This window comes from Mustela lutreola, chromosome 13 (genome assembly GCF_030435805.1).
Source record: "Mustela lutreola isolate mMusLut2 chromosome 13, mMusLut2.pri, whole genome shotgun sequence".
NCBI lineage: Eukaryota > Metazoa > Chordata > Mammalia > Carnivora > Mustelidae > Mustela > Mustela lutreola.
Genome location: NC_081302.1, coordinates 78,634,168 through 78,648,881, shown reverse-complemented (window position 1 = coordinate 78,648,881; position 14,714 = coordinate 78,634,168). Strand labels below are relative to the sequence as shown.

The 14,714-nt window shown below is 39.1% G+C and overlaps 1 protein-coding gene across 2 annotated transcripts in view; it reads right to left on the bottom strand.

The window, feature by feature from the left end:
- LOC131813534 (phospholipid-transporting ATPase IB-like) overlaps positions 1-14,714 on the bottom strand; it is a 249,604-nt gene that overhangs the window by 144,100 nt on the left and 90,790 nt on the right. For both annotated transcript variants that reach the window (XM_059143871.1, XM_059143873.1), the window contains one exon: positions 12,624-12,693. In XM_059143871.1, the coding sequence (XP_058999854.1) occupies positions 12,624-12,693 (70 nt within the window). The remainder of the gene's footprint in view (positions 1-12,623; positions 12,694-14,714) is intronic.

The following is a 14,714-nucleotide window of genomic DNA, read 5'->3' as shown; positions in this document are numbered from 1 at the left end:
CTATTATAAGAACATACTATGAGCAACTCTACGCCAATAAATTTGACAATCTGGAAGAAATGGATGCATTCCTAGAAACATATAAACTACCACAACTGAACCAGGAAGAAATAGAAAGCCTGAACAGACCCATAACCAGTAAGGAGATTGAAACAGTCATTAAAAATCTCCAAACAAACAAAAGCCCAGGGCCAGACGGCTTCCCGGGGGAATTCTACCAAACATTTAAAGAAGAACTAATTCCTATTCTCCTGAAACTGTTCCAAAAAATAGAAATGGAAGGAAAACTTCCAAACTCATTTTATGATCCAGCATCACCTTGATCCCAAAACCAGACAAGGATCCCACCAAAAAAGAGAGCTATAGACCAATATCCTTGATGAACACAGATGCGAAAATTCTCACCAAAGTACTAGCCAATAGGATTCAACAGTACATTAAAAAGATTATTCACCACGACCAAGTGGGATTTATTCCAGGGCTGCAGGGTTGGTTCAACATCTGCAAATCAGTCAATGTGATACAACACATCAATAAAAGAAAGAACAAGAACCATATGATACTCTCAATAGATGCTGAAAAAGCATCTGACAAAGTACAGCATCCCTTCCTGATCAAAACTCTTCAAAGTGTAGGGATAGAGGGAACATACCTCAATATCATCAAAGCCATCTATGAAAAACCCACTGCAAATATCATTCTCAATGGAGAAAAACTGAAAGCTTTTCCGCTAAGGTCAGGAACACGGCAGGGATGCCCATTATCACCACTGCTATTCAACATAGTATTAGAGGTCCTAGCCTCAGCAATCAGACAACAAAAGGAAATTAAAGGCATCCAAATTGACAAGGAAGAAGTCAAACTATCACTCTTCGCAGATGATATGATACTATATGTCGAAAACCCAAAAGACTCCACTTCAAAACTGCTAGAACTTATACAGGAATTCAGTAAAGTGTCAGGATATAAAATCAATGCACAGAAATCAGTTGCATTTCTCTACACCAACAGCAAGACAGAAGAAAGAGAAATTAAGGAGTCAATCCCATTTACAATTGCACCCAAAACCATAAGATACCTAGGAATAAACCTAACCAAAGAGGCACAGAATCTATACTCAGAAAACGATAAAGTACTCATGAAAGAAATTGAGGAGGACACAAAGAAATGGAAAAATGTTCCATGCTCCTGGATTGGAAGAATAAATATTGTGAAAATGTCTATGCTACCTAAAGCAATCTACACATTTAATGCAATTCCTATCAAAGTACCATCCATCTTTTTCAAAGTAATGGAACAAATAATTCTAAAATTTATATGGAACCAGAAAAGACCTCGAATAGCCAACGGGATATTGAAAAAGAAAGCCAACGTTGGTGGCATCACAATTCCGGACTTCAAGCTCTATTACAAAGCTGTCATCATCAAGACAGCATGGTACTGGCACAAAAACAGACACATAGATCAATGGAACAGAATAGAGAGCCCAGAAATAGACCCTCAACTCTATGGTCAACTAATCTTTGACAAAGCAGGAAAGAATGTCCAATGGAAAAAAGACAGCCTCTTCAATAAATGGTGCTGGGAAAATTGGACAGCCACATGCAGAAAAATGAAATTGGACCATTTCCTTACACCACACAGAAAAATAGACTCAAAATGGATGAAGGACCTCAATGTGCGAAAGGAATCCATCAAAATCCTTGAGGAGAACACAGGCAGCAACCTCTTCGACCTCAGCCGCAGCAACATCTTCCTAGGAACAATGCAAAAGGCAAGGGAAGCAAGGGAAAAAATGAACTATTGGGATTTCATCAAGATCAAAAGCTTTTGCACAGCAAAGGAAACAGTTAACAAAATCAAAAGACAACTGACAGAATGGGAGAAGATATTTGCAAACGACATATCAGATAAAGGACTAGTGTCCAGAATCTATAAAGAACTTAGCAAACTCAACACCCAAAGAACAAATAATCCAATCTAGAAATGGGCAGAGGACATGAACAGACATTTCTGCATAGAAGACATCCAGATGGCCAACAGACACATGAAAAAGTGCTCCATATCACTCGGCATCAGGGAAATACAAATCAAAACCACAATGAGATATCACCTCACACCAGTCAGAATGACTAAAATCAACAAGTCAGGAAATGACAGATGCTGGCGAGGATGCGGAGAAAGGGGAACCCTCCTACACTGTTGGTGGGAAGCAAGCTGGTGCAGCCACTCTGGAAAACAGCATGGGGGTTCCTCAAAATGTTGAAAATAGAACTGCCCTATGACCCAGCAATTGCACTATTGGGTATTTACCCTAAAGATACAAACGTAGTGATCCAAAGGGGCACGAGCACCCGAATGTTTATAGCAGCAATGTCCACAATAGCCAAACTATGGAAAGAACCTAGATGTCCATCAACAGATGAATGGATCAAGAAGATGTGGTATATATACACAGTGGAATACTATGCAGCCATCAAAAGAAATGAAATCTTGCCATTTGCGAAAACATGGATGGAACTAGAGCATATCATGCTTAGCGAAATAAGTCAGGCGGAGAAAGACAACTATCATATGATCTCCCTGATATGAGGAAGTGGTGTTGCAACATGGGGGCTTAAGTGGGTACGAGAAGAATAAATGAAAGAAGATGGGATTGGGAGGGAGACAAACCATAAGTGGCTCTTAATCTCACAAAACAAACTGAGGGTTGCTGGGGGGAGGGGGTTTGGGAGAAGGGGGTGGGATTATGGACATTGGGGAGGGTATGCGCTTTGGTGAGTGCTGTGAAGTGTGTAAGCCTGGTGATTCACAAACCTGTACCCCTGGGGATAAAAATATATGTTTATAAAAAATTTAAAAAAATACAAAAAAAAAAGAACAGATAATATCAATTCCATATGCTCTTTTTCAGAAAACTGATAAGGAAAGAGCTTTTCCCATTAATTTTATACGGTCAACATTAAAAATCAAACAAAGACATTTTAAGAAAAGAAATTAAAGATTACTATTGATATTGAAAATAGATCCAAAAATTCTAAATAAAACTTTAGGAAAGTGAATTCAACTATACAAAAAAAGGATGATGTATCATGACCAAATAAGACTTATCTCAGGAACATAAGAAAGTTTAAACATTAAAAAATCAATTCAATATAATTTACCATACTAACAGGCACAAAAGAAAAAATCATAATAGTGTCTCAATCAAGGGGAGAAAACTATCTGACAAAATTTAACATCTATTACTGATTTTTTAAAATCTCAGCAAATTAGGATTGGGAGGAAATTTCCTTAATATAATAAATAAAATCTACAAGAAAAAGTATAAAATTCACATGGAAATGCAAAAATTCCAGAATATTCAAAACAATTTTGAAACAGAACACAGTTGGAGAATTAATGATATCCAATTTTAAGACTTATTATAAAGTGATATAATCAAGACACCATGGTATTGATGTAAAGATAACCAACAGAATGAGAGAAAACAGAAAGTCCAGAAATAGGCCCACATACATATGAACAGTTCATTTTTGACAAAAGTGCAATTCAGTGCAGAACAAATAAACAGTTTAATAAATGGTGCTGGAAAAAATGAACTCCTACTCATGTCTCATACCATCTCCCAAAATCACTCAAGATGGATCCCAGAAATAAATGTAAAGCCTAAAACTATAAAAGGAGGAGAAAACAGGAAAAAATCTTTGTGACCTTGAATTAGACAACGATTTGTTAGCTAAGACACTAAAAGCATGACCCATAAAGGAAAAAACTGTTAAATTAGACTTCATCAAAATTATAAATTTCTGTTCTTCAGAGACACTGTTGGAAGAATGAAAAACAGCCACAGATATTTGTAGATCATGTATCTGATAAGGGACTTATATCCAAAAGTTAACGAAGAAATGTCAAAACTCAATACAAAGAAACACAGTTATAAAAACAGGGCCAAATATTTAAACAGATATTTCACCAAAGTAAATAAGTGAATGGTGTGCAGAAAATAGTTACCATTAACAGGTCAGAGAATGCTATGCTTAGAAAGACCCACTTACAAGGTTGGCTCTTGGCTGGTCTAATGGACTTGGCTGGGTTTCAGTTCTTTGAACTAATATAAACTTTCCCTGTGTGACACACATGGGAAGCCTACACATGAGCTCCTCCAGGCTCTGCCTGTGTCTTTTTCCCTTATAATGTGGTTGTATATCCTTGCTACATTACTATAATACACCTTAGCCATGCATATAATCATGATTCCTTTCAGAGATCCGTTAAAAACCTATGGGTAGTCTTGGGAACCCCCAACACATGGCAAATAAGCACAGGAAAAGATGCTTGCTGTCATCAGTCATGGTATGGAAATGTAAATTAAAATCGCAATGAGATACACACCTACAAAATGGCTAAAATTAAAGAGACTAACCATGCCAAGTGTTGGTGACAATTGCTGGGAGGAATGTGACCATAGTTTAGTGGTTTTTTAAAAAGTAAAAATACACCTTACATTGACCTAGTCATTTTATTGCTCATAGTTATTGAAAGGAAATGAAACTGTATGTCCATACAAGAACATGTATACAGGGGGGGACAAGATGGCGGGGGAGTAGGAGGAGGTGCCTTTTCAGCCGGTACCCCAAAGTGAGCTGATTACCTACCAAAGAACTCCATTCACCCATGAAATCAGCCTGAGATCAGAATTATACACGTCTGGATCTCTAGGGGCAGAAGACGCCAGTGGGCAGGTAAAGCCGAGTGGGAAGGTGGACTGATATCAGAAGATAAACAAAAGGGGGAGGGAGCCACCAGAGGTGACCGGTTGGAAAGTAATACCCCAATACAAGTGAAAGTGTCCTGCATCTGGGTACCAGCATTAACTTGGAGACTGGTTGAAAGCACTCCAAAAGAGCAAAGGATCTCGGGGGGAGGAAATTGTGGGAATTGGGGCGGCTAGGGACAGGGGCTTAAGTCCTCGGTCCCAGGACAGCCTCCCCAGCTCTGAGGCAGAGAGTGTGCGGCGGAGAAACCAGGTCTTGGTCCCTAAGCCACCAGCGCGCCCGAGATTGAGTGGGTTCTAGCTCCTGTGAGGCAGAACGTGGGAGCCCAGCTACAAAGCCTGAGATACGCCCGCATGTCCCTCATGCTCCCCTGAGACAGTTACAAAGGCCCGGCTGGTGCTCTTTGACCCGCGCCATTGTTTCAAAGCCTAAGCCGTGAGCCCAAAACTCTCCCCTGACAGAGGTGCACAAAAGCCCAGCGTGGTGATTTCAGACCTGCCCCCCCTTCTCAGTGCCTGAGACACACGCGCAACCCATAGCTGCCCCTGAAAGAGGTGCACGCAAGCCGGACACTCTTAGACCCAGCAAGACCAGGCACTCCCAGCCCGGGCCAGCGGGAAAATCTCAGTGTGCGATTGCTGCTTGGAATCTCTCTGGCGGTCGGGAGCTCCCAGACAGCCACCACTGCCTTAGTTTTGGGTACAAGCAAAAGATCCTGCGCCCCCAGGGTCTGCAACTTGGAACCTGCTCTGCCAGTGGCCAAGGGGGAACTTATTTAGGCTCTGCACCAAGACTGAGGCTTCTCTCTGAGAGGGAGATCAGGGTGCAGTTTGTTTTCCTCTAAAACTACAAAAACCATCAAAGGTGGTCAAGGTGAGAGAAAAAAAAGTGAACAAACATAAAAACCGCCAGAGAACAAAAGCCTGAAAAAAACCAGTTTCCTCAGAACCCACCCCCTTGAGGGGGGCGGGAGGACTTAACTCAGGAAACAGCATTGGCTGACAACCCACGTGGCAGGCCCCTCCCCCAGAAAACAAACCAAGAAAGAAAAAAAAAAAGAGAGAGAGAAAAAAAAGGACTACAAGAGAACAACCACTACTTCATAGGAAAACTTGTATTGTTCACTCGTTCCCACTATTCCGGTTCTTTTTTTTTTTTTTTTTACACATAGGTAAGTTTTTTAACCTATTTACCATCACAGCGAGCTGTACAGTACATCAAATTCCATAATACCCTTCTAACCTGAACTTTTTGATACATACACCTATGTTTTCCTTTTGCATTTTTATTTTTTGAATTCTTTTTTTTAAACTTTAGTTTGGTTTAGTCTAGTTTATTCCTTTTTATTTTTATCCTCTAATATTCATATAGAGTTAAACTTCAAAGTAATCCCCTTTCCCCAATCAATACTACCCCTTCAGTAAACCAATTTGTAATCCCCTTTATCTTAGAAAAGTTGAGTCCTTTAACAAAGATATCAAGATACATCCAGGAAGAATCAAAACAATCTTCCTCGCACACACTGAGAATTTATAAGAACTCTCCCATCTTCTTCCACCAGTGTTTCTGTGTTTTTGTGTTTGTCCTGATAGCATATAAATCTTACACTTGGGCTTCTTTTTGACGAGGTTCTTCCTTTATTTGCATATATATTTTTTCTCTTGTCATATACTTTTATCAGTATTTTTGTCTCTTTTTGTCTACTTCATAAATCTTACCTCGGGGCCCATCTGGGCTGAACCTTATCTTTCATCTTCCCTTTCTTTGCTGTCTCTCTCTCTCTCTCTCTTTTTTTTTTCTTTTCCTTTTTTTTTTCTTTTCCTTTTTCTTTTCTTTAGTCTCTCTTTGGGTGGGGAATCCTGATTGCTCAGAAGTGTTCCAGGGTGCACCTTGACTGCACCACAGTTGATACATCCAGCTACATCTGTTCAGTCATCTCCCACCAAAATGACTAGGAGGAGGAATGCCCAACAGAAGAAAAATACAGAGGATGGACCTTCTTCAACAGAGCTAATGTCTATCAACATAGACAATATGTCGGAAAGAGAATTCAGGCTAACAATTATCCAGGCAATATCTAGGTTGGAGAAAGCTATGGATGATCAAACGGAATTGATTAGGGCTGAACTGAAAGCGACCAGACAGGATGTTCACAATGTTAGGGCAGAGCTTAAAGCTACCAGGGAGGAGGTTCACAATGCTCTCAGTGAGTTCCAATCTAATCTAAACTCTCTCAAAGCTAGGGTAACTAAGACAGAAGATAGAATTAGTGATCTGGAAGACAAACAGATAGAGAGAAAGGATCACGAGGAAGCCTGGAACAAACAGCTTAGAAACCACAAAAATAGAATCAGGGAAATAAATGATGCCATTAAGCATTCCAACGTCAGAATTATTGGAATCCCTGAAGGGGAGGAGAAAGAAAGAAGTCTAGAAGGTATAGTGGAAAAGTTCTTCATGTAAATTTTCCCAATCTCGCAAAAAGAACCAGTATTCATGTACTAGAGGCTGAACGGTCTCCACCCAAGATTATAGATTCCAAAAAAAAAATCAAGGCACCTGAGAGTCAAATTGAGGAATCATAATTGTAGTTATAATCTCTTGAAAGCCACTAAGACAAAGAGGCTCCTTACTTACAGAGGGAAGCCCATCAGAATAACGTCAGACCTGTCCACAGAGACCTGGCAAGCCAGAAAAGGCTGGCAAGATATATTCAGGGCACTAAATGAGAAGAACATGCAGCCAAGAATACTTTATCCAGAAAGACTGACATTCAAAATGGATGGAGAGATAAAGAGTTTCCAAGTCCGGCAAGGCTTAAAAGACTATGCAACCACCAAGCCGACACTGCAAGAAATATTAAGGGGGGTCCTATAAAAGAGGAAAAATCCTAAGAATAGCATTGAACAGAAATATAGAGACAGTCTACAGAAAGAAAGACTTGAAAGGTAACTCGATGTCAATAAGAACGTATCTATCAATAATCACTCTCAATGTGAATGGCCTAAATGCGCCCATAAAATGGCACAGGGTTGCAGATTGGATATAACGACAGGACTCATCCATATGTTGTCTACAAAAGACCCATTTTGAACCTAAAGATACACCCAGACTGAAAGTGAAGGGATGGAGAAGCATCTTTCATGCCAATGGGCCTCAAAAGAAGGCTGGGGTAGCGATTCTCATATCAGGTAAATTAGACTTTAAACTAAAGACTGTAGTCAGAGATACAGAAGGACACTACATAATCCTTAAGGGACTATCCACCAAGATTATCTAACAATTGTAAATATCTATGCTCCCAATATGGGAGCAGCCAATTACATAAGAAAACTGTTAATCAAGATAAAGAGTCATATTGATATGAATACACTAATCATAGGAGATCTTAACACACCTCTCTCAGAAATAGATCATCAAAGCAGAAAATCAATCAAGAAACAAGAGCATTGAATGACACATTGGACCAGATGGACCTCATAGATATATACAGAACATTCCACCCTAAAAAAACAGAATACTCATTCTTCTCAAGTGCACATGGATCCTTCTCAAGAATAGACCACATACTGGGTCACAAATCAGGGCTCAACCGATACCAAAAGACTGAGATTATTCCCTACATCTTCTCAGATCACAATGCTTTGAAGCTGGAGCTCAATCACAAGGAAAAGTTTGGAAGGAACTCAAACACCTGGAAGCTAAAGACCACTTTGCTTAAGAATGCTTGGATCAACCAGGAGATCAAAGAAGAACTGAAACAATTCATGGAAACCAATGAGAATGAAGACACTTCTGTCCAAAACCTATGGGAAACAGCAAAGGCGGTCCTAAGGGGGAAATACATAGCCATCCAAGCCTCCCTCAAAAAAAAATGGAAAAATCCAGAATACACCAGCTGTCTCTACACCTTAAAGAACTAGAGAATCAACAACAAATCAAACCAACCCCACACATAAGAAAGGAAATAATCAAGATTAGAGCTGAGATCAATGAGGTAGAAACCAGAGATACAGTAGACCGTATCAATGAAACTAGAAGCTGGTTTTTTGAAAGAATCAATAAGATCAATAAACCATTGGCCACACTAATACAAAAGAAAAGAGAGAAAGCCCAAATTCATAAAATTATGAATGAAAAGGGAGAGATCACAACTAACACCAAGGAAGTAGAAACAATCATCAGAAGTTATTATCAACAGTTATATGCCAATAAGCTAAGCAACCTAGATGAAATGGATGCATTTCTGGAAAACTATAAACTCCCAAAATTGAACCAGGAAGAAATCGACAACCTGAATAGACCGATATCTAATAACGAGATTGAAGCAGTGATCAAAAACCTCCCAAAAAACAAGAGCCCAGGACCTGACGGATTCCCTGGGAAATTCTACCAAACTTTCAAAGAAGAAATAACACCTATTCTCCTGAAGCTGTTTCAAAAAATTGAAGCAGAAGGAAAACTTCCAGACTCTTTCTATGAAGCCAGCATTACCCTGATCCCCAAACCAGGCAAAGACCCTACCAAAAAGGAGAATTTCAGACCAATATCACTGATGAATACGGATGCTAAGATTCTCAACAAGATCCTAGCAAACAGGATCCAACAGCACATTAAAAAGATTATCCACCATGACCAGGTGGGATTCATCCCTGGGCTACAAGGATGGTTCAACATTCACAAATCAATCAATGTGATACAACAAATTAATATGAGAAGAGAGAAGAACCACCTGGTCCTCTCAATTGATGCAGAAAAAGCGTTTGACAAAATCCAGCATCCGTTCTTGATTAAAACATTTCAAAGTATAGGGATAGAGAGAACATTCCTGAACCTCATCAAATCTATCTATGAAAGACCCACAGCAAATATCATCCTCAATGGGAAAAAGCTTTCAGCCTTCCCGTTGAGATGAGGAACAAGACTAGGATGCCCACTTTCACCACTCTTGTTCAACATCGTATTAGAAATCCTAGCAACAGCAATCAGACAACAAAGAGAAATAAAAGGTATGCAAATTGGCAAGGAAGAAGTCAAACTCTCTCTCTTCGCAGATGACATGATTCTTTATATGGAAAACCCAAAAGACCACCCCCAAACTACTAGAACTCATACAGCAATTCAGCAACGTGGCAGGATACAAAATCAATGTACAGAAATCAGTGGCTTTCTTATACACTAACAATGAAAATACAGAAAGGGACATTAGAGAATCGATTCCATTTACTATAGCACCAAGAACCATAAGATACCTGGGAATAAACCTAACAAAAGAGGTAAAGGATCTGTATTCAAGGAACTACAGAACACTCATGAAAGAAATTGAAGAAGACACAAAAAGATGGAAGACCATTCCATGCTCTTGGATCGGAAGAATAAACATTGTTAAAATGTCTATATTGCCTAGAGCAATATATACTTTTAATGCCATTCCAATCAAAATTCCACCGGTATTCTTCAAAGAGCTGGAGCAAATAATCCAAAAATTTGTATGGAATCAGAAGAGACCCTGAATCACTAAGGAAATGTTGAAAAACAAAAATAAAGCTGGGGGCATCACGTTACCTGATTTCAAGCTTTACTACAAAGCTGTGATCACCAAGACAGCATGGTACTGACATAAAAACAGACACATAGACCAGTGGAACAGAGTAGAGAGCCCAGATATGGACCCTCAACTCTATGGTCGATTAATCTTCGACAAAACAGGAAAAAATATACAGTAGAAAAAAGACAGTCTCTTCAATAAATGGTGCTGGGAAAACTGGACAGCTATAAGAAGAATGAAACTCGACCATTCTCTTACACCGTACACAAAGATCAACTCAAAATGGATAAAAGACCTCAATGTGAGACAGGAATCCATCAGAATCCTAGAGGAGAACATAGGCAGTAATCTCTTCGATATCAGCCACAGCAACTTCTTTCAAGATATGTCTCCAAAGGCAAAGGAAACAAAAGTGAAAATAAACTTTTGGGACTTCATCAAAATCAAAAGCTTCTCCACAGCAAAGGAAACAGTCAAAAAAAACAAAGAGGCAACCCACGGAATGGGAGAAGGTATTTGCAAATGACAGTACAGACAAAAGGTTGATATCCAGGATCTATAAAGAACTCCTCAAACTCAACACACACAAAACAGATAACCATATCAAAAAAATGGGCAGAAGATACGAACAGACACTTCTCCAATGAAGACATACAAATGGCTATCAGACACATGAAAAAATGTTCATCACTAGCCCTCAGGGAGATTCAAATTAAAACCACATTGAGATATCACCTTAACCAGTTAGAATGGCCAAAATTAACAAAACAGGAAACAACATGTGTTGGAGGGGATGGGGAGAAAGGGGAACCCTCTTACACTGTTGGTGGAAATGCAAGTTGGTGCATCCTCTCTGGAGAACAGTGTGGAGATTCCTCAAGAAATTAAAAATAGAACTTCCCTATGAACCTGCAATTGCACTCCTGGGTATTTACCCCAAAGATACAGATGTCGTGAAAAGAAGGGCCATCTGGACCCCAATGTTTATAGCAGCAATGACCATGGTCGCCCAACTATGGAAAGAACCCAGATGTCCTTCAATGGACGAATAGATAAGGAAGATGTGGTCCATATACACTATGGAGTATTATGCCTCCATCAGAAAGGATGAATACCCAACTTTTGTAGCAACATGGATAGGACTGGAAGAGATTATGCTGAGTGAAATAAGTCAAGCAGAGAGAGTCAATTATCTTATGGTTTCTCTTATTTGTGGAGCATAACAAATAGTATGGAGGACATGGGGAGTTAGAGAGGAGAAGGGAGTTGGGGTAAATTGGAAGGGGAGGTGAATCATGAGAGACTATGGACTCTGAAAAACAATCTGAGGGGTTTGAAGTGGCAGGGTTTGAAGTGGTGGGAGGTTGGGGTACCAGGTGGTGGGTATTATAGAGGGCACGGATTGCATGGAGACTGGGTGTGGTGAAAAAATAATGAATACTGTTTTTCTGAAAATAAATAAATTAATAAAAAAACAAAATATCAAAAAAAAGAAAAAAAAAAGAACATGTATACAAATGTTTATAGGAGCACTGTTTGTAGTAGATGAAACTGTAAACAAGATGTCCATAAGCACATATCAATGAGCAAATCGATACATCCTTTCAACACGGTATCACTCAACAAAATGAAGAAATGAACTATTAATGTGAGCTACAACATGAATGAATTTTAAAATAATTATGAGGAAAAGAAGCCAGACAAAAAACCATATATCCTACTGACTTTATATAAAATTTAGAAAATGCAAATGAGTCTATAGTGACAAAAAGCAGATTGGTATCAAAACTTACCAAAATGTACCTTTAAAATATGTGAAATTTATTTTATGTCGCTTTTACCCAAATAAAGCCATTTTTCTTTTAAGTGCCTATGGCTGTGAATAAATATGCAAGTGCTTAAGAAAAGCTTTTACAGAAGTAAAACAATTTCCCAAGATTCACCAAACCCAAGGACTTTGGTCTGGTACCTGGGACCAGAATTCCTGCTATGAACACTTGGCCTCAACAGTCTAATCATGAGTTCTCCATGGAATGACTGAGAGACAACAAACTTTTCACTGACATTAAAGTTTAATAAACACTCTGGTGTGAACCACCATAAGTTTCAATGGGCTTGACTGTTGGGGAAGCTTTGGAGTGACTCTGTTTAAGTCTTGGATAATTCTGTCAACCACCAGGGGCAAGAGCAGACACACAGTGACAACATTTTGAAATATTGTGAAGTTGCAAAAGGCTTCTACAAGTTGTTGAAACGGAGGGGAGGAGTTAATATGAGTAGTGAATCCCGGTACTTACAGCCCCTTTGCAGTAGAGACGGAGATTTCCTGTAGGAGTTCGGACAATGACAGACATCCTTTTTCTATTACTAAAACAGTATGAAGTGTATTATTAGCTTCTGTGTTTCTCAGTACATGGTGCCAACACACACACACAGAATCAAGTTACAAGAATTCTCAAAGTCCTCAGCTGACCATCAGTGAAAAGGCCAATGTGTTTCTGGTCAGTCTCCTTTTCCATTTTCTTTACTTACCTTCTAAAACTGAGATTCTTTTTAAAAAAAAGATTTTATTTATTTATTTTTTTGACAGAGAGAGAGAGAGTGAGCACAAGCAGGGAGAGTAGCAGGCTCCCCACAGAGCAGGGAGCCCAATGCAGGGCTCCATCCCAGGACCAAGATCTGAGCTGAAGGCAGACACTTAACCTCTTAACCAACTGAGCCACTCGGCACCCTTTTAACGGAGACTCTAATACAAGTGTTCCCCCTCTACTACTACTATTTCTCACTTTCCTTTTCTTCCATTGAAATTTATTGGCATAGATATATAATATACGTTACTTACATATTATATACAGTATATATTATATACTGGTATAATGTTTTAGATTAATATTTCTGTATTTATGTTACATAATACATATATATCATACATTTATCATGTATTACACACAGGAGACATAAATTATATATACATGTAGCACATATATAACGTAATCTCCTAAGAACTGATGAAGAAAGAGGAAAGCAGCCCTGGTCATATATTTTTCAGTCCTCACCACATCTCTGTGAATTAGACCTTCCTGTCCGCATTCTGCTGCACAGAGATGTTAAACTGCTGGTTTGTTATTTTTATGTATAGTTATTTTTATGCATAGTTCTTTCTCAACGTCCTCTAGATTTTTTGTTGTTGTTTTGCTCTTGTTTTTTATTATGGTAGACAGAACTTAAACTCATTGCTTTTATTCCTGAGTTAGCAACCCAAATAGCCTTCAAGATCTCCCCTCTCCACCTTATCCCACACATTGCCAAAGTAAACTGGCCAAAATAGGTTTTGGGTTTTTTTTCCTTTTTCCTCATCTTGTTCTTCCCCTATCATAACCCTTGGATGGCTCTCCATGGCCTATACCCACTCTTTAAGAGACCCAAACCAACTGTCACCTTCTCAGATAGTCATCATATCCCACAACCCTCTATTGTGTACAATCCAAAGAGGATCTCAGTGAATAGTCCTGCACCTGAGCACTTGAGCTAGAAAGTACTTGTCAAAAGGGATGGATGGGGACTAGCAATTGCTTTAACTACTTCACTGTTAGAACACTACTAAGCCAACTGAGTCATTTAAGTGTCATGTAGCTGGAGCTCATATTCTAAGAACAGGAAATGAGTGCTCCAGTAGTGGGGAAAGCTAAAATGAACATGAAAAATACATTTTATCATTAAAAAAAAATTTTTTTTTAACAAGATGGGATTGGGAGGGAGACAAACCATAAGACATTCTTAATCTCACAAAACAAACTGAGGGCAGCTGAGGGTTGGAGGCCAGGGATAGGGTGGGTGGGTGACGGACATTTGGGAAGGTGTGTGCTGTGGTGAGTGCTGTGAAGAGTGTAAGCCTGATGATTTACAGACCTGTACCCCTGGGGCAAATAATACAATGTTAATTAAAATAATTTAAAAAAATTTTTTTAGAAAAAGCTTTCCTAGAGAGAGGAGAAGTTGACAACAACTTTACTGAAGGCCAAAGCTTCTTTTATTTGTTTATTTTTTTAAGATGTCATTGGCCAACAAGGCTTTAAAAATATATGATTTAAAAAATCATCTGGCTTTGGGGCCCGTGGGTGGCTCAGTGGGTTAAGCCTCCGCCTTCGGCTCAGGTCATGATCTCAGGATCCTGGGATGGAGGCCCACATCAGGCTCTCTGCTCAGCAGGGAGCCTGCTTCCCCATCTCTCTCTGCCTGCCTCTCTCCCTACTTGTGATTTCTCTCTCTCTATTTCTGTCAAATAAATAAATAAATAAATAAATCTATCTTTAAAAAATCATCTGGCTTTGAAAAGAATGAATTATTCCTTTTCTAATTTTCTAGCATTTCCTTTTCTCATTTTTCAG